Here is a 23,701-nt window from a genome sequence, read left to right as displayed (position 1 = left end):
AAAAGATTGTGTGTTATAATGTCTTCTTTTAACAACATTGTGTTAAAGAAATAAATATAATGTTAACTTTGTTGAATTATGAGGCAAAATATTTGCACTGCACATGCGCGAAGCGCATTCAGAAACTTCCAACCCGCAAAACACTCATCGCGTAGTTCATAAGAGACAAGCTCACTTCACGGAAACATTCGAAGTGAAACTTGTTACACTATAAACACGTTCCACTTTTGTTTTGTTATTTATATTTTTATAAGATCGTATTTCTTATCCTGTGGTATTTTTTCATGTTTTGTTTCCTTACATTTGTCATAACATTTTTCTACAGGAACATTTTTTTATAAATCCTCCCGGCTTTAGGGAGTTTCAATCTATATTTGTAAATGAAACCAAGTGAGAGAGCGTGTCGTCGCCCAGTCTATACCTAGGCTGTGTGTGACGGTATTTTCACGTTCTGTTAAATATCAGACCGTTCATTTCCTGTACCATGGTGGCAAATACGGCGGGGTACCTCCCAAGGGAGCATTAAAAACATCACTGACCTCTGGTACGTTATGACCATTTCTGCAATAGAGAAATAAGAATTAGTCTTTCCTGCGTTATTTCCTTCTTATTTTTTTTCGCAATTTTTTCAATTTGAAAAACACGTCAAATGGCCATAACAAGGGAAACATGTTTCGAACATGCTGGGAAACATTATATTTTGGTTGAATTATGTTCCCTTCTGGGCCCCACAGTGTCTCAAAGACATGACCAGGTTCCTGCTTCACCAGCGGTGAGTACTATTTTGTACAGTACCCCACAAAAAGAATCTCCGCGGTATGGTGCAGTCGACCGATGAAAAATCGCTTACAACTTGTATCAAATTGCACCACGGCCTATGTCTTTCTGGCTCTGCTGCCAACGGTGGGTCTTACTTCACGGGAACGGGCCCCACTTGACTAGAAAGTTTTGCCTGGCTGTCAAGGTTGGCTCCGCCCCCGTAGTCTCTGTGGCGTCGCAAGCACATGTTGAAACCACGTCGGCTTTCTGCAGTCCTGGCAACTAATTAACGGTCTTGCCGTACTTAGCAACTGGCTTTCACGGAGTGTTTTAGGGTTGAAATATTGTTTCATGTTAGAAAACTGTGTGTCGCAGTGAGTATGTTCACGTATATATGGTTTAGTTAATAGAAAACTTATATTTGTTTTGGCAAAACTTAGATGTTAATGCAAAACTCCCATTATCTCGCTCTGTGTGACGCGCTACAACTATTTAATGGTACTGCATTTTCAGCAAGAAACAGAAGAGAGAAAGATATGTTTCATTTATTTCATAGCCGCAGGTAGAAAGAACTGTTTTAATGTTTCCTTGTTTTTATGGAGGAAAAAAGCTGTCCCAAAAATGTAACGTATCGTTCTCCGGAAGATACGAATATGCCAAAACGCATCAGGCTCCGAATGACAGATGGGACAAGTGATTTACCTCGATCGTACAGACGCTTGTATATAATCAATGATTTGCGTAGAATGTCAAGACCAAACAGGACGTGGACTGATGGTAAAAAGAAATGAAGAAAATATATAGATATGTGACACAATTATATCAGTAGACACTTAAGCAGGCGTGACACAAGCCATTAGTACGAGCTGTATAGTGATGCATATAATATGTCAAACCATATTACTGTATACATCATATTATACACAATGTTTATTACACGAGTATCCATTGATGGATACGATCACATGGTTTACCATACACAGCTTTTGATGAGTTCTTACATAAGACATGTCAAGAACGATAATTAGTCCTGATGGAATGTGCAAAATAAGTTTGTGATAATTTTACAGTAATTGAATATGCATAAATACCTTAGCAACAGATTAAATAGGATTATGTTGGTGCATGTTTTATTTTTTTTATTTTCTTTATGGTCATTTACGCATTTTGTAGATGTTTCTTCAATCAAAAGATATTGGTGGAACAGCAGACTAACAACCTGGGTCGCTTGAGCGATTGATTCAGAGCTACTTATATCTAGCGAACTGCCGGTAAACGTCACACTAAAACAGTTATCAATGGCGGCATTACCAAATCACATGAGTCCATTCCCATGTAAGGGAAAGTTGATCATTCTTTAATGTGGTCGGTTCACATTGTGAATAGGCAAAGTAAATCTACATATCGGGTTATGATTTACCAATAGGTATGCTATCTTATTATAGCATAATTATAATTATGCTTTACTATAATGATGTATTCAATCTACAGTGGAACCATTGCTTTACTACCTTCAACGTTATTGTACGTTTTGCAATGAAGAGGAAAGTCATTAAAATATGTTTTTACGAAACGATTGTCATTTCAGAAATAATAATTTGTCCATATATAAACACTACTCTGTTAACGAATCAGATGTTTAATCATTTTACATACACCAGTACGCTACCAACTTAAGTATTAAAATAAAGATAAAAGTATATATCCTCCTGATTGTAATGTTTTTTGCAGTCGATTTCAATAAATATTGAATAAATTGCTTCTGTACAAAGTAATAAGACAATAAAATACATGAATGCGTGCATATTTTACAATACGTAGCAGAGTATAAACCGTCCTTGTCAGTTTCGATTCTTTGACAAATGTTAGTTTTCTATTATTATGTACATGTATTGATAGGAATTTGACGAAGAATATTTAGATTTATCCACTAACAGCTGTACCTATATGTACAGAATGAATGTATCACTTTAAATAAATATATACACGTCTTGATAAATATTGATGATTTTATGATAGTATCAATATATAACTTTATAAAAACAGAACATTTAATCGTTCAGTGATGCGAACATTAATCATGGATTGGATATATAAAAATAAAAATTAATGAAAATAAACAGGAAGCAGTTTGCACTTACCGTTAGTGCGTTGCCACCAGCTGTTATTTCAGTAAAACATTTACCTGTCATGCAGTTTTGCGGAAGTCCTTTCAATTAAAAAAGTAAGCATACAGTGTTTATGTAGTAATTAAACACACATGACTGCTTAGGTAAATACTGTGTCAACATTTTCTAGGGTAGCCTTATCATTTATCAGCGCATAAACTGTGCATGACCCTGCTACAGCTTACAACTCATGAACATGTGATATTGACTTAGTGTTAAATTTTTGATATATCATTTTAATTTTATATACGAAATGAGTGACAAAAATATCTACAATATCACAATTAAACGGGAATCTATTTTTAACATAAACACACGGTTCCTTCATGAAAATCTATTTTATTTACATTCTAAATATATCATTAAATAACACTAATTTTACAGTGAATACTGAAAATGTGACTAGATGTGTTGATATTTTTTTAAAACGAACTTTTGTTAAGCATAAATTAGCAAACATTGTATTCATTATCTCATTTATTGACAAAATCACAAAAAAGACCAATAGTATCTAGAGTATCTTAAAGGACAGCCTTAGTAGATTGCATTGCCAATACACATTGAGCATCGTGTCAAGCAGTAAAGATAGTGCTTACTTACATCGACAGTATACATATAAACTCTATGTATTGTATAGCTAAATTGAAAGTAAATATTCTATTTTACACTACTCATAATGAAAGGCTACATATGCAATATAGAGTCGTAGAAAACCATTATGGTGGTACTTAATTTGATGTATCGTTGTGGTTACATATTCCCAAGGAAGCTTTGTTGTAAAATTTATATTTAAGTTGTCTTATATAAAATTTAAATATCACCCACGAATACAGATTTGTACAACTTATATTGACGGTTTGAGAATGTAAATACAACTTTTTTTGTTTGTTGGTATACTAACTAACGTCATTTCTTCTGATTTTTATAGCATCACAAGGTGGTTTATTTGCTGTTGGATTATCAGTTCTAAATGATGACATTGACCTTGTAGCTTAAATTTATTCTGGCATGATTTACATGAAATATTAGATTACATATCAATTATCTGTTTTCTTAAAAGTAGTAAGGTTGTAACGTCACAAAGGTTTAAATATGCACCTTTCCTCTAGCACAGTTTTTCTACATATGTTTCGGAACATTTTCATTCTTTTGGCATTTAGTATCAATTATGCGTTATCAATGGACGAAAACTTCATACAGAGCAGCTACATGTTTCCGTTGTTTGGCTTTTTGCATCGAAAAACTAAATTTTTAAATAGCTGCTTTCTACTTTAGATTCAATGTGATTATTTTACAAAACAACTGACAAGTACAACTTACATTGACAGTTGGCTAGATGATATATATTTCTTTTAACGAAAACTGTAATGTAAAACTTAAATTTATTATATTCACGATCATATTTATATTTATATTAAAAAAACCGCGTATATTTCTGTGAAATCAAATTCACCCTCGCTTGAAAATTACTTGGTTAAGTTTGTTTGTGTGTCATGACCTATCAACAGTTATAGTCATTTATGGGTGTACCAGGGTTTGGTAGTGGAGGAAAACCGGAGTGCACCGAGAAAAAACACCTACCAGCAGCCAGTGCCTTGCGATTGCACCACGTTGGCCTAGAACCTGCGACACAGTCGTGGAAGCTAGTATCTTAAGACAGTCGAACGCCTTAATCACTCGACCCCCGCAACCTACTTACAATACGACAACACAAAAATGGTAAAACATAGTTAGAAAGCTTTAGCAAAACGTCAACACACAAGAACAAAACTAAGTCCATTCAGAAAGACAAAGATGCAAAGAGAAGACACCGAATAAAAAGGAAAGGCATCATAAACTACATACAAAGTAAAGGCACAACACAGTGATCCGGAAGGTGAAGCATTGTTTTGATGTCTGCTGTTGTTAGTGTTGCTAAAACAGTTCATTGGGAAATGCAACACACTGTCGTCGAAAATAGCTGCTTGAAATCCATATTCTAAGGATGCGGAAAAAGCTGTGTGCATCTCAAGCAAAATCCTCGGATTTCAGCGACAGTATTTGTTACCAATGAGTTGGTGCATTATTCTATAACACATGCTTGTCCTTCTTTGTGGCAATTAAAGAGACACATTGTGTCCAGATACGGTGTTTGTTGCCTCTGGTTTTGCCATTAACAAATTTGCGTTATTTTGGAATGCTTCGATTGTATAGCCAACACCGTTGTTATACTTTTCCACAATATGTCTCCTAAGAGAAGTGTTTTAATCATTTATGGGTGCAGTGTTATATTCAAGAGATTGATTTTGGAATTAATCCGTATTTCATTGGCAAGGTCAAATTGTCTTTGGTTAAACAAATATTTACCAGCTTTTTATTCCTTCTTTATTTACCTTCATTTTAGTGGTAATGTTCAGAGTAAAACATACCACAGGCTTTCCATCGGAACGGCTTTAATCTACGCTATAGATATTTGTACGTGTACTTAAGTGTTCGTCCTGATATCTATGAACTACATTTAAGTTTCTGTCTTGGCTAATACATGTCTTTGGTTGTGTATTAGATTGTTGGTGACTGCGATACTTCCCTGGATTTGACGGTAGGCATAGTGTGATGAAGGTAGTCTTATCCCTCTGAAACGCTTGGTTTTGCTTTTTGTGGGGAAAAAAAAATATTTTCCCCTTAGTAGTTTGTTTCTTTCCCTTAGTGTTTTGTTGCTTTTCCTTAGTGGTTTTGTTGCTTTCCCTGAGTGGTTTTGGCTTTATTCCCTTAGTGTTTTGTTTTTCCCTTAGTGTTTTGTTTCTTTCCCTTATTGTTTTGTTTTTCCCTTAGTGTTTTGTTTCTTTCCCTTAGTGTTTTGTTGTTTGTTAGTGTTTTGTTTACCCTTAGTGGTTTGATTTTCCCCTTAGTGTTTTGTTTCTTTCCCTAAGTTGTTTTGGCTTTATTCCCTTAGTGGTTTTGGTATTCTTTAGTGGTTTTGGCTCTTTTCCTTAGTGTTTTGGCTCTATTCTTTAGTTGTTTTGGCCCTTTTCCTTAGTGTTTTGTTTTCCCCTTAGTGTTTTGTTTCTTTCCCTTAATGGTTTTTGCTCTTTTCTTTAGTGGTTTTGGCTTTACCTTAGTTGTTTTGGTTTTTTTCCTTAGTGTTTTGGCTCTTTTCCCTAGTGTTTTGGCTCTTTTAGTTAGTGTTCTGTTTCTTTCCCTTAGTGGTTTGGGCCCTTTTCTTTAGTGGTTTTGGCTTTACCTTAGTAGTTTTGGCTCTTTTCGTTAGTGTTTTGGCTCTTTTCTTTAATGGTTTTGGCTTTAACTTAGTGTTTTGGCTCTTTTCCTTAGTGTTTCGGCTCTTTCGTTAGTGGTTTGACTCTTTCTTTAAGTGTTTTGTTTTTCCCTTAGTGTTTTGTTTTTTTCCCTTAGTGGTTTTGACTCTTTTCTTTAGTGGTTTTGGCTGTACCTTAGTAGTTTTGGCTCTTTTCCTTAGTGTTTTGGCTCTTTTCGTAAGTGTTTTGGCTCTTTCTCTAAACGTTTTTTCCCCCTTATTGTTTCGCTTCCTTAATAAATATAATTCCCTTAGTGGTGTGTTTCTCTCCTCAGTTCCGATTTTATTTTTTGTTGTCGAATTTGAATTAAGATTTCGTCTTTGTATATTGATGCTTTTCATATCTTTATTTGCTTTGAATGAGATTAGTATGCCTCATATATTTTGTCGTATTAAAAATAAACATTTGTACCGACATAAATCAAATAATTATATCACGAGTTGACAGTATTCTGGATGTCCCCCACACCGTTCTAAATATGTTATATATATGCGAGTCTGTGTCGTGGGGATCCTGTGTTGGTAGACTCTGTATAATGAAGCCGAAACCTCCTTACATTCCTAACACATCGGGATGTCACTCGTATCTACTTCAGCAATTGGCTAATTCTGGGGTATTTATCCAAAAAAAAACCCACTTATGTCTTAGTTAGCTTACACATATAATTCCCTTTGTGATATATAATAGGATCAAACAATAACTTACACATGAGTCGCTTATGTTTTATTGTTTCACGTGATGCAGTCGTTAATTAATGAATTGTTAGTCTTTTCGTATTAAAATCAAAATATGCTTACCGCAACTATTTGCGAGAAAGTGGTTTTGACGATAAGAATCATTTGCAACGAAATATAACAAATACTGTATTAGGAAAAATGTTCTATATTTTTTTTCTTCATACAATCCATCCAATTATATAAAGATAGATCTTCACACACACAGGTCACTTCGACTTTCAAATTTGGTAATAGACACAGTATGCCAAAAATGAATTACACTGCATCCTACAACTACATTTCCATAATACAAACTCCGTCTGTTGTAGGGAGCACACCATGGCATCTCATACCTGGGACATTGTCAAATGTAGTAACGCTGAAATATGTGTTACACCGAAGCAGAGGGAATTTGATTTGATACATTTCCTGTATTACTATTAACATGTTCAGCTTATTCTATATACTGTATATGAACTTGATTTCGCGGAATGATAGTTTTGCGTTACTAGTGCAAAATACAGGTGGACACGTTGTTGAATTTGTACACACACACACACACACACACACACACACACACACAAAGCAGTGTCGCGAAAACTTATAAACTAGTATCCTGCTGATGCATGTCAATGTGATGTTATGCTCTGATCAACGTTTTATTCTTTCTGTTGTGTAACACATATCAGTATGTATAGGGTCTTGTCATATTTCTGGATTCCTCATGCCTTTGTTACGTAAGTGTAAGAAGAAGAATGATCTTACCTTTATCTAAAACCGAATTCATAAAAGAACTCGGGGAGAAAATGTTCTGCACTTTAATATCTAAATTTGTCGAAACGTCCATGAAATCCTTGGATATCTCATGCTGGTTTTTGTTGACATGGAAAACTGAAGTTCATGTTTGTATATAGGGATAATCAAACGACTACAGCCAAGGGAGGCGTAAAAGTGTCACTGTTTTATCTTACAATACTGATCCGTTTTTCCTGTTGTCTGTTCTTCTTGGTTTCCATCCTGCTTTGCTCAATAAATGCTTAATGTTGTTACGATTGACGAGATAAATTAACCCAAGACTTTTATACCATCAGGTCGATAGGCGCCACAGCATCGTTGTCGGTGCCACTTAGTTACAGGTACTAAGTGAGTCGTCGTCATTTACCTGACAACTTTACGTAGATGGAAAGTCACTACAATGACACCAAGCAATCGTCAGATTGGCATAATATTTATACCCAATGTGGATGCCCCCTATTGTCTATTTAACAACGTGTCAGGTCGGTATCTGTTTCCCTTCCATTAGAGAAATGTAAATCAAAATACACGAATTAAAATAGATACTAGAGATAGCATAAAACCCTTTTTGGAATGATTCCGTTGCTAGTATTTAAACGGTAGCAATAACATAAAGAAATTTCATAAAATTTACAATGGATATATTTAAAAAAAAAAAGCAATTATGAAATCCTTTGAACCAAATATAATGTAATTCATTCTCATTATCGCCTTTACAAGTGGTGATATTGAGGTTCTATATTCAATTACACCTCTAATTGACAATAATAACCTATAATAACAAAATAATTACTCTCCCTATTCTACCAGAGACTGCATTGAATTTGCAGTTACATATATATGTTTTTAGATTATATATTATGGTGTTTTTGTATTGTTATATGAAGCTGAAAAATGTTGAATTTGTTCGGCTGGCACCGTTGTATTTCAAGTGGTTATTTAAGATTATTATCACGGTTTACGCTTTGCTGATCAATTAAGCAGGTTCTATGTAGCATAATTTGTCTTTATTTTCAATTGGTGAGGCCAAAAGTTCCTTATGTCTACTAACTTTACAAAGTACGAAAGTGTGCTATTATATTGTCCCATCTTCATATACACGTAATATATATTAATACACGGTATAAAAAGCTTACTTTCAGAAGGTTTGTGCTTTATATTCTTCAATGTGAGATACAGACGTGTAAGTTATGGGCCTCAGCTCTGTCAGCAAGGTACATTTAATTAGACACTCACACAGCGACAAAGAGTGTATTAGTAATTAATCGGTACAGATACACGAAAATACAATGTTCTGATTAAAGTGGGGAGTAATAAAAATATCATGTATGAGATGGGGGTTTTCGTAATAAGAACATGTTTTCAGGAGAAGTTATCTAGTGATGATCTGCCTGTAACTAATAACACTATGCACTTTAAGACCTCATAGTTATTACCTGAAAATGTTTCCAGAGAAAAGCTTGATTTTTATGTATGAAATTTGCGGTTATAAATTCAATGATTATGACCGTAGCTGGCACTGCCAGGGCGTATTTCATGTGACATAGTCTAGCCGGAGGGGTCAGAAGTAGCAATGTAGGATTAAATCTCATTAAGGAAACGAATACTGGGAGGCAAAGTCCTGGACCGGGTTCCACCCCTCGACTTAGAGATACCGTTAGTAACATTATAACACCAGATGGAAGTCATTTTCACGTTTCATCCCTACACAGACATTAAGAATGATGCTAAATTGGATAATATTTTCGACACACCCCAGCACACGCTAGCGTAGTTCAGAACTGGAGAAGTATATTACATAGACAAATTAACAGTTCTTTTACATCTTTTTCGAGGACGTTGGAAAATGTAAAACATTAAAAGACATTAGAAATGGAGAAAACACATTGTAATCAAGAGATTAGGCGGAAGACAGATATCATCAGAAGGCACGTCCTGTGTATGATACATCAGTGTAGCCTCCGGTTTGCTGTTATAGAGAAGCCTCGGACTCATTGTCCCTACACTGCTGTGAAATAAGTATTGTACCCGTCCACTGGGGGATATTAAACGCACGCGGATCATTTAGATACTTACATATACAATTAAGGAACCCATTAACACTGCATGCGGAAGACAAATCTTGCTCGAATTTTGATATCATTAAGATATAAAATAAATAGCGTTGGCTGATATTAATGAGTAAATTCAGTTTGCCTATTAAATATGATATTACACAAAACCATTGCAGCACCATTGCAGGCATAACAGTACGGAAAAATACAGGAAGCAAATCTCCAGTAAACATGATTTATTTACATGGAAAAGCTTTAATACTTTTTATAAAAAAATCATATTTCTTTTAGGCATTGGAATGTCATTTTTATCATACCAACAAAATCTAAATAATTATTTATGATTTATCTCTTTATGAATGGTTTTGGAAATGTTGTACGAATAATTTCGTTGAAATATATATTTCATTTTGTTGTGATCAAGTAAAGACATCATAACGCGTACCACTTTTGCTACCAAAAAACACTCACTCCTTGCGGTAGATGCGATTTGATTTTGTACCAACAATGAATCATCAGATTATCTGTTAAGCTAACCATGTAAGCTTTGTTTATTTTTTTTAAAAAAGTGCATAAAGAAGAAATAGAAACAGGACAAATAAGATTGCAGTAACAAGAGGAGCTGCGGAGACACATATAAATACGACAAACTTTGACAGGATGCGAGACCAGACGTTCCGGAAACGTTAGCGTTACAAGAAACACGTGGTACATGGATTCTTGAGGACGTCCCTTGTTAATATAGGACAAAAGTTGGTTCAATCGAGGACAAAATGAACCTGTTTTTAATTGTTATCTTTGATGTATTTTCAACTAACAGCAAAAATTGTGATTATTTAACGTCTTCAAAATCTGGTCACAGCATGTCACTTATAAACCTGCTCTAAGCTGTTATTCTGTTTGACGAGTTTAAATTTAATATGGAACTTTTGAAACTGATAGAGGAATTTTGATCTTAATGGATATCTGGTAAAAACAGATTAAATCAAACTCAAGTCCACTCCAAATTGTATCCTTGTATGCAGATATACTCAGTCAAACTTCGAAAATCTTTGTTGTTTCAAATACAGTTTCCTTATTGAAGGGTATAAGTACCCTATACAACATAAAGGCCTTTCTCGCGCTTAACATATTTGAAACTTGGCACTGTTACACATGTCACACATACACTACTTTTTCAATATATTGACATTGATGAAATCGCCATTAACAATGCTGTTCAAAAGGAACTGTTTTGTTTAAACGGTATCAAACATATTGAATATCTAAGTCAAATAATGATCACCACAATTTCATTTCTATTTCGTCAACGCATCAAAAGCCTTAATAACGCTTCCTTTAGCGACATCAATGTGTCTGCAAATGATAAAAAATGTACACACTGTACAAAGCAAAAGCTGAGATAAACAAAAGTACTTCGAATGTCAACTCACCTTGTATATAATTACATGTTGTGATTAGAAAAACGTTGGGTGGCTGAATTGAATACAGAAATCAAATTTTACTAGATAAAAAGACGAAATTAATATTGTGCATTATTAATATCAGTTTCATGCGATTTAATTCGTAGTTTTATCCTTTATTTAACGGTATATGTACCGTTAGACAGCTTCTACAGCTCATCGATTTGTTTTTACACACACTATAATGCCCACGCGCAATTATTTTTGAAAATAATTGCCATCCTGTTAAATGTATTGAAAGTACACAAAAAGAAATATCATTTTATCTGATAACGCTGAAGAGAAGTAGTTTATAATGGAGATAAATCAAACACAAATAGACATATATTGTTAAAATTAATTTGATTGATCTTTCCTCTTACTTCATTATAAGGTCACATGTTCACTCTTGTTGGCAATACATACAATATATGATTTAAGGGCAAACTAGTTCTAGACAAATTTTTAAGACTATATGCTTGTATTATTTCCTTTTGTGAAGGGAGCAAAACAATATTTTATACTTTTGTGTAAATTTGTACTTAATTGTTTTACAATGTACGAAGTTGTATGCATAAAATATACCTGCTATGCACATATTTCATACAACGTTTTTTGTCTGTAAGTGCCGATCAGCTAGACATGTTTATACAATATATATAATAAACCAACAATGGTATAGACGTTTATTACAAATACAGCTGTATGTGATTGCTGCAAATGCACCCATTTACAACTTTATATTGTTACTAAGGTATACATCATTTTAAGGAACATTACAAACGAACTCTGGTGATATAACAATCTGCTAATTGCTATGTCTAGATTACAGCCCTAAGTGAAATCTGCACACATTAACTTTCTCTTAAAACGCTCATCTTTGCCAAAATAGTTAATTAAATAGTTTGACACCTACACACATATTGCTTCAAATTGAAGGGCCTCCTATGTTAAACGTTGTCGGTAACTTTAAAATTAAAATATGAAAAAGGATCGTTTAACCATTACGATCATTTTGATTAAGGTATTGAAAAATTATCGAAAAAAATGTGTTTGCATCTACATACAATCATGTATTCGATCCAATACACTTGGACAGAATATGTGAGGTCCAAATATATTTATATATAACAAGTAAGTCATAATTGGCTGGGGGGGGGGGGGGGGGGGGGGGGGGGGGGGATTGTGGCTAGGAATCAACATACTCAGACAGAGCGTGACACCATGCAAGTGATAAATACTTCGTGTACAATTTATAAAATGTGTTAATAAGATGCAAAATTTGGTATATCTATGTAAGCTTCTACACATTATTTAAATCGCGCATTTTCCTTTGTGGAATAACTATCAGACGTCAGCCTGTATGACTATAGTTTTGTTTCTACATATATGTATATATATATATATTTGACTTGAGTAAGTCTACAAGCTATTGACCATTAAGTCATTAACATGAAATAATCATATAGACGGGAAGCAAGTCAACTCTTTTGTTATCGACCCCCGTTATTTTCATTTTGTATCTTTGTGTAGTGGTGATGTGGCATTTCTCAATTTTAATATTTCTTATGACACGCTTTCTCAACTTGATACAACTGATTTTTTAACATCTTCTTCATACAACTGATTCTTAAATAGATGCAAATAAGACTTAAACGTCAACTTGATTTAACGGATTCTTGGAAGTCAAATAATATACCTTGGATGTATCTGTTTATATTCATCTCTTGAGTAAAGTACGTATTTAAGATGCTAAGTTATTAATTTCTTATTCATATTAAATTTGACTGGTTTCTGGTGCATTTCATGTTGACATCCGAGCCGCTCGCAAAGCCAATTACATAACTGATATAAAAAAGGATGTTGAAATATTTATAAAAATTCTGGAATTAATTTATTTAATGAAAAATGGGAATAATAATATTCATATTGTAATCTATATAGTCTGTAAGCTGACACTGACATCAGAAGTCGTCAGGTTGTTATCTGTGTCATTTCACAGATGTATTCTGTACGGTGAATGCTATTGTTTCATAAACTCTGTGAACCATGCACATAACATTAGGTGCATTGCACATCACCCTTTGAAGTTTGCGAGCGATTCACCGCTCGCATGCTTTTCATTCATTTTATGTAATCAAATTGTTGATGCACTAGATGAAACATTAACGAAAAAATATTTTTCGGTTAAGATAATATCTTTTGCACTTTTTCCACTATGCTATCTGACCTTTATAACCGTTTGTTTCACCTTTCACATTCTGTTTCACTCATGTCCATATCTCAAACAATATACCTGCCAAATATTTTTAATATGAAACAAAAGCGCGATCGATAACTTCTTTTTTCAATTTAAACACTAAGGCTTCTGAAAACAGTTCAATGTACGTATTTCACCTGGAAAACATACTACAGCAGAAAGATGGGGCATATTATTGTTGTTTATTTTATAAGTTAGAAAAAGTGGAAAGAAAATATAAACGATTTTTAGTGTCCAAAATATGATGATTTCGATCGATCCATTTATATGATATTATAGTCGATTGGATAGTGATACTTATATAATGATTTAAAAAGTTGATTAAGCTTATGTTAATCAAGAAAACACGAGGAAAATTGTAATTTTAAAATGTAAACAGGCAAGTGGTGTTAACAGTTAGTTTCCTATGTACAGAACGAAGTATTTTGGTTCCTCATAGAAGTTTGTAGCTAAGTCAGTTATAGACACCATAATTTGAAATCAAAACAAAGAAAAATGCGAGCAAAGGCAATAGTTACACGGATACCCTTTTAAATGTACAAGGAGAATAAGATCAGATGTCCCGCAATTGTAAGCGTAAGAACATATAACTACTGCTGATGATCTTCTATACAGGTTTCATTGTAAATTGACCTTTAGGTATTTATCCAGTCAGGTATACAATGTACCACATACCTGATGCTGATGAATCTTTATAACATTCAAACTGATATTCGGCACGTCAAGATAGTTACAGAAATAAAGTGGACAAAAACAAAAAAATGGTCCCAGGCCAATCGTTGGTAATTTAAGGTACTCAAACCCAATTTTGTTTATGTTACCAACCACCAAATATACACTAAAACTTATATAATTATGCTTGATAATAAAAGTCATAAGGTAGATATTATAGTATAATGACGATTATTTTTAGCATAGATTGAATATTGTTCACGGAAATACCCCCAATTAAATATGAGATCGGTGTTCAAGAAGCACCTTTGTATCTGGAAAATCCTGATACTTAAAATAGACGTCGAGCTATCGATAACTAGAGAGACTATGTTGCTGCTGAGGAAATGAAACATAATGCTGTGAAATCAATATGGGAATCAAAGAAATAAACGTATTGTTACAGAACTTGGCATTAGGGTAATGTCGTATTGTTGGTCAAGTACAACATTTGAAGCAAAAGAAGAAGAATCTTTATAATCTTGATTTGGGAGAATAAACGAGATGCAAGTATTTCTCGAAATTCATACTGCAATGTTTTAATGATAAAGGCTACTCAACATTTCTAGCAGTGAAACTTAAGGGTCGTGCTGTATTACAAAGCCCTTTATTAATATATGTAGCATAAAGCCAGGGTTATACAAAACATTGTATTTTTTCCCTACTTTCAATGTGGTGGTTAAAAAACGATAACTTTGCCTTTCGATGAAATAGAAAACCTCTAACAGTTGGATACGATTAGGTACATTTGTCCTACATGCATGAGTACGATTTCACATAAACCAATTTAACACAGAGGACAAAGTGAACTATATTTCAATACTACCATGTGGGAAACAAACATCGTTATAGGACAATGTGTCACTCTAGTGCATACATGTATATGCATGTCATTGAATTCATCTTAGCATAAAATTGTTTGTAAACAATTAACAAAGTTTGCTATGTATTCGATACAGACTTTAAATGACATGTTTGATATCTTACCAATGGCAATGCATTAATTGATAGGATAAAAACTTATCTCTATTTGACAAGTGTAGTACTAACATACAAGGAAACATTTGCACATACAAACCATACTGAATATATGAGTTATTTAATCAAATATTTTATAAAAAGGAATCACTTACCAAATTACAGATGGCCTATAGTTTAAAGCTACTCCACAAGTCAATTTATTACATGTAGTGATACAAATTTTACGAGTTTTGTTATTCTCTAAAACCAAGTTCCACTTGTTCAAAATATGAAAAAACATTAGCGACTACTTAATGCATTGTTTTAAATGAAATATATTGAAAAAGATTGAAAAATGGATTAGGATTTAAGTAATCAATTAATGGCGAAAAACACTTTTAATTTGTAATTTTAGACGTTTCTCAGAAATCACATTCTAAACAAATGTGTTAATGTGTTAATGACCAGTTAAGCTAGCAATGATTTGAAAAACTATAAAAAGCAAGATATTGTCATCAGATTTCTTGTTAGGCAAAGAAGGTTATATAATGATCAATACAGTATCGTTGATGCACTCAATTAAGATTTATTTATTTTAGGTGTTTTTTAAAAAGTATATCTATGTATCAATTTTGCCATTTATGTGGTATACCGGTGTAAAATGTACAATGAAGTATGTGTCATAAATCATACCCATTTATGATACCCATAACTGGAGATATAGCAGAAAACCGAATGTGTACTTTGTCTGTTAATACAGAAAAATAAATATGTATTGCCAAAGATAATTTCATTTGTATTTGGAATGTAATGGATTTGATTTCGTTAACGTCTCTCTGCTTTCCAAAAAATATTTAGATTGCAATATAATTACAAGGTTTTGTATTCAGAATAACTGTAAAATTTAGAGTGCAAATATATCTAACAGTCGATATTGCGCAATTAATGGTGGTTTATATAGCGCGATGGTCGCAGGTGACCAATTACTCTCATAGTTTAAAATGGTTTTATAATTTTCATTTCCACATCATATCTGCAATAATATCCATTTTGGCACAAATATGAAATATCAGATCGTCAAATGTATGTAACCACACAAAATTAAAAAAAGATATTATTAAACATTTCCTGCTCCGATGTCATAGAAAAAGAAAAAGCCAAAATTAATGTTTTCTGTCAGTTGTATAATCTGGATATAAATAGGGAAATCAATTTGGGTAACATGCTCTCGTCAAAGAAAATAGATAAATTCTGAAAAGTGTCGCTACACGTTGTATTGTTGTTGGTACCTTTTTTGTATAAACGATAATACCAACCCACAGAGTAACTAAACAGAGTTGCGTCCCTTTATATCACCCATTAATACGTTTGATATAACAAGAGGTAATATGTACAAAAGCAGTTACAAAATTAAGATATTCATATGTTATTCAATAATTTGTTTGTGTATTTGTGTGTTTGCTTGTTTGTGTGTTACGTTCTATCAACAGCTATGGTCATTTAAGGACGTGCCAAGTTTTGGTGGCGTAGGAAAGCCGGAGTTCCCAGAAAAACCACCGACATATGGCCAGTACCTGGAGACTGCCCCACGTAAGTCTCGAACCCGCGACCCAGTGGTGGAGGGCTAGTGGTAACAGAATGTCAGACGCCTTTAACACTTGGCCAACATGACCCCTTGTTATTCAATAAGCAGGGAACATGACAAACATTCCTGATAAAAGAATCTGTTGTCATTTTCTATCAAAATAAACCCTGCGAGTATAAAACCCATGTTGTGTCGTTCCTATTTCCGCTTAATTGAACTAATTTTATGCTATAAATAAACGAAAAAAAGTAATATCTATATAAGCTACCAGCACTTATATAACCATTATACATCAAACCAGATCTGTTTAAACTCATCTTTAAAAAAAGGAAATATAAAAATATTAAAAAAAATGAACGTTTAAAATGGAAAGTAACGAAGTAGGAATTCTTTATATTATAGCAATATTCAGATACCTAAAAACAGCTTCAATGTAGTTCTTGACCAATTAAAGGTCGACATTGAATTTGTTGTTGAATGTTGCCGGATTATGCATCGTAAACTACCTGTTTTAATGTTTGGTGGTTAATCAAAAAACGTTATCAATACAAAAGATTTGTTGAATTTTCCATATTTTTGTTCAAGACATTGAATCGATTAATCCGGTATTTGCCTTATCTTCATTGCTATCTACCATGTGTGAGCTGAGTCGTGCGTTCTCGTCACGGTTCGTTTACAGTTCTAGCACCCACGGTGGGCAAACTGACCCAGTTGTTATACCCAAACTCTTTGAAGAACTAGACGTAAGCATTATATCAAAATTAATTCTTCTACATTGATACCGTTTTCTTAATCTATCATATACTTGTGTTGGACAATATCTTAAGGTTATGAAGAACGAATATTTAAAGTATAACTAGAGAACAAACGTTAAAAACATACACAATAAGTAATATGAATCAAACAATTATTACATTCAAGAAAATAAAGATCAACAAATTATATTTTCAACAACAACAATATAGTGTTTTAGTAATGCCATACCTGAGAACTATTTAAACAATTGCATCTGAACTAGCTATTTGACATGAACACGTTAATGAAGAAAATAACATAGACAGAAGCACTTACGATAATATCACAACTCAGCAACAGAAACTGGACATAAACCAAAATAAAAACCAAAAGGAAGGCACATTCCGGAAATTTAAGTTTAAATTTAAAGATGAGGCAAAACCCTTAAAAAGGGAAGCAATATACTGACATTCAGCCTAACCAAATTAACGATGAGTTTGGTACCGACTCATTTCATTTGTTCAAACTATTTAAAATTCTCATTTGGTATAGAAAACCCAAAGAGAGAACTTGAAATGTGATAGATTTTTTATAAAACATGGTTGTATTTTATGAACTTACATTAATTATCTATATACTATATATGACGACTTTGACTTTAAACATATTTTATTGTCCAAAATAGGTACAAACTATTTGACACAAGTTATAGCAACTCATGAAGCCATCTCCTATCAACAAAATATTATATATATATACAAGTGATGACATAGTCATTTAATTTCAAATTCAACAGATGATAGAAGTCAATTACATGTCATTGTAATAAATATATACATATAGTTTATGTTCAAAATCTTCAGCTGGATTTTATGAGGGACTGCACATGTTCGAATACATCACATGTACATCCAAAGCCAGGTTTTCATTGCCAAAAAGTAACACATTTAAGCTAATTTGCATATTTATATAAGTATATATGCAATTTGCACCTTCCTTATATCACCAGAGAGTGCTTTTCATGATGTGTGTATAACAATTACTGTATCTTGTAATGTATTAAAGCTCTATCAACAATCCAATTCGCCACAGTAGGGATTATTTATAGACTGAATATGCATATTTATATCTTTAAGAGAGAAAATATATATAATAAGGAATAATGCTTTAGATAAACCACCTAAAAAAAATAAAAAATAACCAGATGTCATGTCACAATGATAGTTAGTCTGTCAACAAACGTTTTGATTTGAAGAATAGTCTCATAAAAAAATAATGTATTGGTCTTTAAGCAAACATAACTTTAGGAGGAATCGTAGGACAAAACTAGGTTTCTTTCGTGACATATGATAATATGCATATACCCGACCACACGTTGTGTATTGAACAAAGGCCGACTTATAAAAGATATGTGCATAAAGAATGTCTAATCTTTACTTTGAAATTATTATACAGGGGTCCTTTTATGAGATTAAACTTTGCTACCATTGCACACGTTTATGTTTTATACAATCCACTCATACACAGAGAATTATAATGAAATGACGACACTCATTAGTTAAACACAAGGGGCTACTTTATGCTAATTTTAAACCATATAATATGATTTACTTTATGTCTTGCACCGGGTGACAAAGATCATAGACGAGAGAGCCAGTTCATTAGCTCGTAAGCTTATTTCCTCGTCCTTTTGATTAAAATCCTGAAAGACCGAATCGGCATGTTGGTCACAATATGTGTGGGGAGCGGCACGTTGTTTGCTACACAGTAGAGGATAATTTGCATTTTTCTTGTGATTAAAAAGTCTTTAATTGATCATAATGTCAATACTTGTACTTTAATGAATGCTATCAAAAGTAAATACACATAATATATCGTAAGTAATTATCTACAAAAATGTTCTCGGACAGTTTGATAATACACTAAGTGCTTGTTAAATGCTGTGTAGGACCTAATGGTTATCTTTTAACTATTCCTTTATTAAGTGTTTTACATTCTATTCAGAAATACATAAGAAAAAATAAGCATCTTGATCTTCCTTCAGTTTGGGAGGAGTTTCAAACATTATGCCACGCCCACTGGATCCTGAACTGGCCACTCTGAATCATTGGGATGCTGACAGCCTGTCATGTTCCCCTCATAGAAGCACATGGTATAGTGAGAGGGACCTCCTTTCCTATGTTTGCGGTATCAGTTTCCTGAGCATTTTGACTTACCCGCTGTTGTTTACCCTCATACACGCATTATATAGCGTTGGGTCCTGCCTCTGTGTCTCTTGGTTTTATCAAGCTAAGCCAAGCGGTCTCTTAAAGAGCGATAAATCTGGAGATAAGGCCGAAGCACGGGATCATTAGAAAAGGACCTTCGCTTCATTACTAGCCACTCTTGAGGAGCCAGTTCATATGTCTACCCAGGAAACTTGTTAAACTTAATCCAGGGCTGTAACTCACAATTGATTGTTCGTTAATACTGAGTAGCTGGTTTGCTTTTCTCATTTGTGTGAGAAAATGAGTAGTTATACGCTATCAGCGACATCGGCGGAGCATCAATTTGCGAACAATTTTGACAAAGTTGCCGCGTATCAGAACGCTCTACAGAATAACAAGGCCAATTTTTCAGTAAGTCATTTATTAGATTTAGAGGAATTACCAAGTGAAAATTGTGCTATGTACGCGAACACAGATCCACAGCCTGGTCTTCCCACACAAGCATGTACCCCCAACTTGAACGGCACCCCGAATGGGGGACTGACAGATCTGGGTGAGGAACCTCCCAGCCCACAGGACAGGAACGGACAAAATCAGCAATCTAAGGACTCTCCACAGAGTAAGTGTGTCAATGTGTGTGTGCCATTCTTACTGACCACTCATGTCAAAATACCCATTTATTAGAGTTTTTTATTTTCTATTCTATTGCGTCCAGACGATGTCAATTCTGGTTATCACTATTTCGTTTACATACGATTATCAGCAAACTGGTTAATAATTATGTTAACAAAAATATGTAAATAAGACATAACCTTTCCATAACCACAATCAATTTCCATATATGTAAAACTGTTTCTGTTCTAAATGAAATATTATAAAAATGTGCAGCATAATAAATGGTACATAATGTATGTAATTCTAATATAGTCTTGTAAATACTGTATGTTGTATAATAAAATATATGCAAATATTTGAATAAACACAAAGCAATAAACAGTCCTTGAAGATAATAATCTATGAATATAAACCAGAATAAATAGATTTCATAGAAAAGAAATATTATTTCGCTCATTTCGAAGGTTATAGTTAATCTAACATGACATGTACAGAACCACTGAAATGATCATTGACATACATTATATAATAATTAGATTATATTTAACTCGGCACGTGTATACTTAATCACATCAGATCATTGACTTAAGAGCAAGGGCACCTCTAGGACAACAACGATAAATACCTATGATCACATTTACATAAGAAATATAATGGTAAAAAACTATTTGATGACAGTTGCTAAATAATACTTTTTTCAAATTCACTTGTTCTTCTTGTTGGTTGTGTATTTTGAAGGGTTATATTGGAATTCAGGTTTAATAATTGGGTTTTCGATCTAAGGCAGACATTAAATTGAAATCAAAATTCAAAACTCCGATATGAAATATTTGTCATATTACTTATTCAAGATTTCTGTAAACATAATATTTAAAATAAGATAATGTCGAAAGAACTATTTGTTACATAGTAAACAATCAACATGTACTTAATACATTTAGACACATTCTTTTAGACATTGTAATATTGCCTGAACTTATTTATAAGTTCAACTTCAAAGTGTGGTCTTAAGTAGTATCGTAAAACAATGAGACTACTAAAATGTTATTGGATTTATATACTTATCCGATAAATCACTGTTTTCTATAACAGGACAAATCAACTTCAGACCTTGCTATGCTGTAACAATATACGCATCACAATATGTTCAGGCACATTACGTAGTTAGGGTAGAATACAAAACTAGATTAACAATAAATGGCATTGTATTTTACTGAAACGGAATAAAGCTAAACTATAATAAATTATAGATATCAATACATTGTTTCTGTTTGAGTCCTGAATAAGACATAAGTACACACAAAGTAGGACTGTCGACCATAGACACAATGCACATTTTGTGTACGGCGGTATAAACGTTGCTACCTCCTTCACTATGGTGTGTGTGTTTCATGATGAGAGTCGTCATATACACACAAAATTCTGCCCACGATCTCTAGTTTCACCTCAACACGTGTTCGCCAACAAATACCAACATTGCTACCGAAAGCTCTTTTGTACTCATTCTCTGGCCTTTGCTAACTATAAGTACGATTAAGGGTGCAGGGGGAAGAACACGTCAGCCATTAAAACACAATTGTTGTTAAATTTTGTTTTAAAAGCAGCAGAAAGCTTAAATTGAACCGAGAGTATACATATGTATTTTTAAAAATGGGATTCTATTATACAAATATTTGATAAATTCATGGACACAACTCAAGCGAATAGAATCAATCTGTAGTAAACATATTACAAATCTATAATTTATGAATTCAATAATAAGGTCATATCAATACATCGAAATTATTCCAATTTATATCTAAAGCAAATTGGTTAGACAGACATGATAACCACAGTGAAACATATCTAAATTTCCATAGGCATCAAAAGGTATAATAAAATTAAAAGGTGAAAACGAAAATGCTTCTTTAAGTGATAAGGGAGATTACTTCAAAATGACATTCTCTCTATGAGTAAAAAAAGGATATTCTAAACAATGAAATGGACGTCTAAACAATATCAATATTTAAACATGATATTGCCCTGACAGAAAGGGGCGTTTGACGTCGAATTCAAAAAGGCAACGTTGCGTTGCCTATATTATGAGTATTGTTTATATAAGCGAGTATTTAAAATGTACGCTGTAATCACCGCCAGTCTAATTAAACGATGAAATAATTGACGCACGTATCTTACTTCAACAGGATTGTATTTTACATAGAATAATAGAACATGTCTGCCTGTATCATAGTATGTGTTTCGGGGTCTAAGAGGGATGGTCGAGATTTCCTGCGGGGGCGGTATCACGAATACAAAACAAATGTCAAATATAGAAACAACCAAACTTCGGAAACGTTACAAACTGACCATAGGTAATGAGATTAGCATGATCAGTTGATTCGATCAATGGGTATAGCATGCATAGGCATTTTGCTAAAATGTAAATAAATAGATAAATAAGGTCACACTAGGATAATGTACTACATTCTTACATTGACCTATCAATGTGGTACACAATAATAAATCTTTAAAACATTCTAGGACATTCTTGAATGTACGCTACACATCAAACATCATTGATAAAAAAAATCTGTACACACAATTACAAATTGCAATTAATACACTGACACTAATCATGTTAAAATGTATGATGTTTTGAACAAATTTACACAAAAGACTTAAGAGATTGATAAAACATTGGTAGGTGAAATTGTTCGATCATTAAATAATAAACGAGACATGTTTCCTATGTAACGTATTGTGGTGCATTTAGTGTAAGTTTTGTTATGCATTTTAAAGCTTGAAAAGGAAAACAAAACGTTAAAGTAAATCAAACATAGACATGCATGTGGTTTAACTCTAGGGGGACTAACAAAAAGCTGCCAGACAGGAGAATTATGGGGGGGGGGCTCCTTATATGAGAAAGTCTAGAGTTTGCTATGGTAAGATAGTAGTAAATTAGGCATAAAGAGATGTGTATATCCACCTGTGGTTTCGACTTATCTGTCTGTATACCACTCCCCAGGTACCACGCATATAAGTTTATTTCTATTCTTAATAGTTTGACTTGTGAAAGAGTGACAGGTTTGAACTAAAATATAATCAGAATTGTTCATCATCCATCTCTTAAAATATGTTGATTGAAAGTTGTGGTCTTACACCATTACTATGACGATAACTAGTAATATGCAAAATTATAATGCGATAAGTTCTCAGCACTATTCGAAAGGAGTCAGGTCTGTTTAATGCGTAAATAGTAATCACAGATCACACACTGACATCGTAAACATACATTATCAAAATAATTAAAAAAACAGCTATACAATAAAATAATTGGTTTAAAACAGCAAGCCAACAATTTCCACAGTAGGAGTATATATTTATTAGTCGTGTTCTTCGTCGATTTATTCTGTTTTGTGTAT

General features: G+C 33.3%; 1 protein-coding gene across 1 annotated transcript in view; it reads left to right on the top strand.

The window, feature by feature from the left end:
* The first annotated feature begins 19,677 nt into the window (after nucleotides 1-19,677).
* LOC110464429 (paired mesoderm homeobox protein 2-like) overlaps nucleotides 19,678-23,701 on the top strand; it is a 29,218-nt gene continuing 25,194 nt past the window's right edge. The window contains exon 1 of the mRNA XM_021519637.1: nucleotides 19,678-20,304. Within this exon, the coding sequence (XP_021375312.1) occupies nucleotides 19,986-20,304 (319 nt within the window). The 5' untranslated portion in view covers nucleotides 19,678-19,985. The remainder of the gene's footprint in view (nucleotides 20,305-23,701) is intronic.

The sequence above is a fragment of the Mizuhopecten yessoensis genome, unplaced genomic scaffold (genome assembly GCF_002113885.1).
Source record: "Mizuhopecten yessoensis strain PY_sf001 unplaced genomic scaffold, ASM211388v2 scaffold10987, whole genome shotgun sequence".
Classification (NCBI taxonomy): Eukaryota; Metazoa; Mollusca; class Bivalvia; order Pectinida; family Pectinidae; genus Mizuhopecten; species Mizuhopecten yessoensis.
Note: the sequence above shows the minus strand (reverse complement) of the source record. Positions and strands in the feature narration are given on the sequence as shown.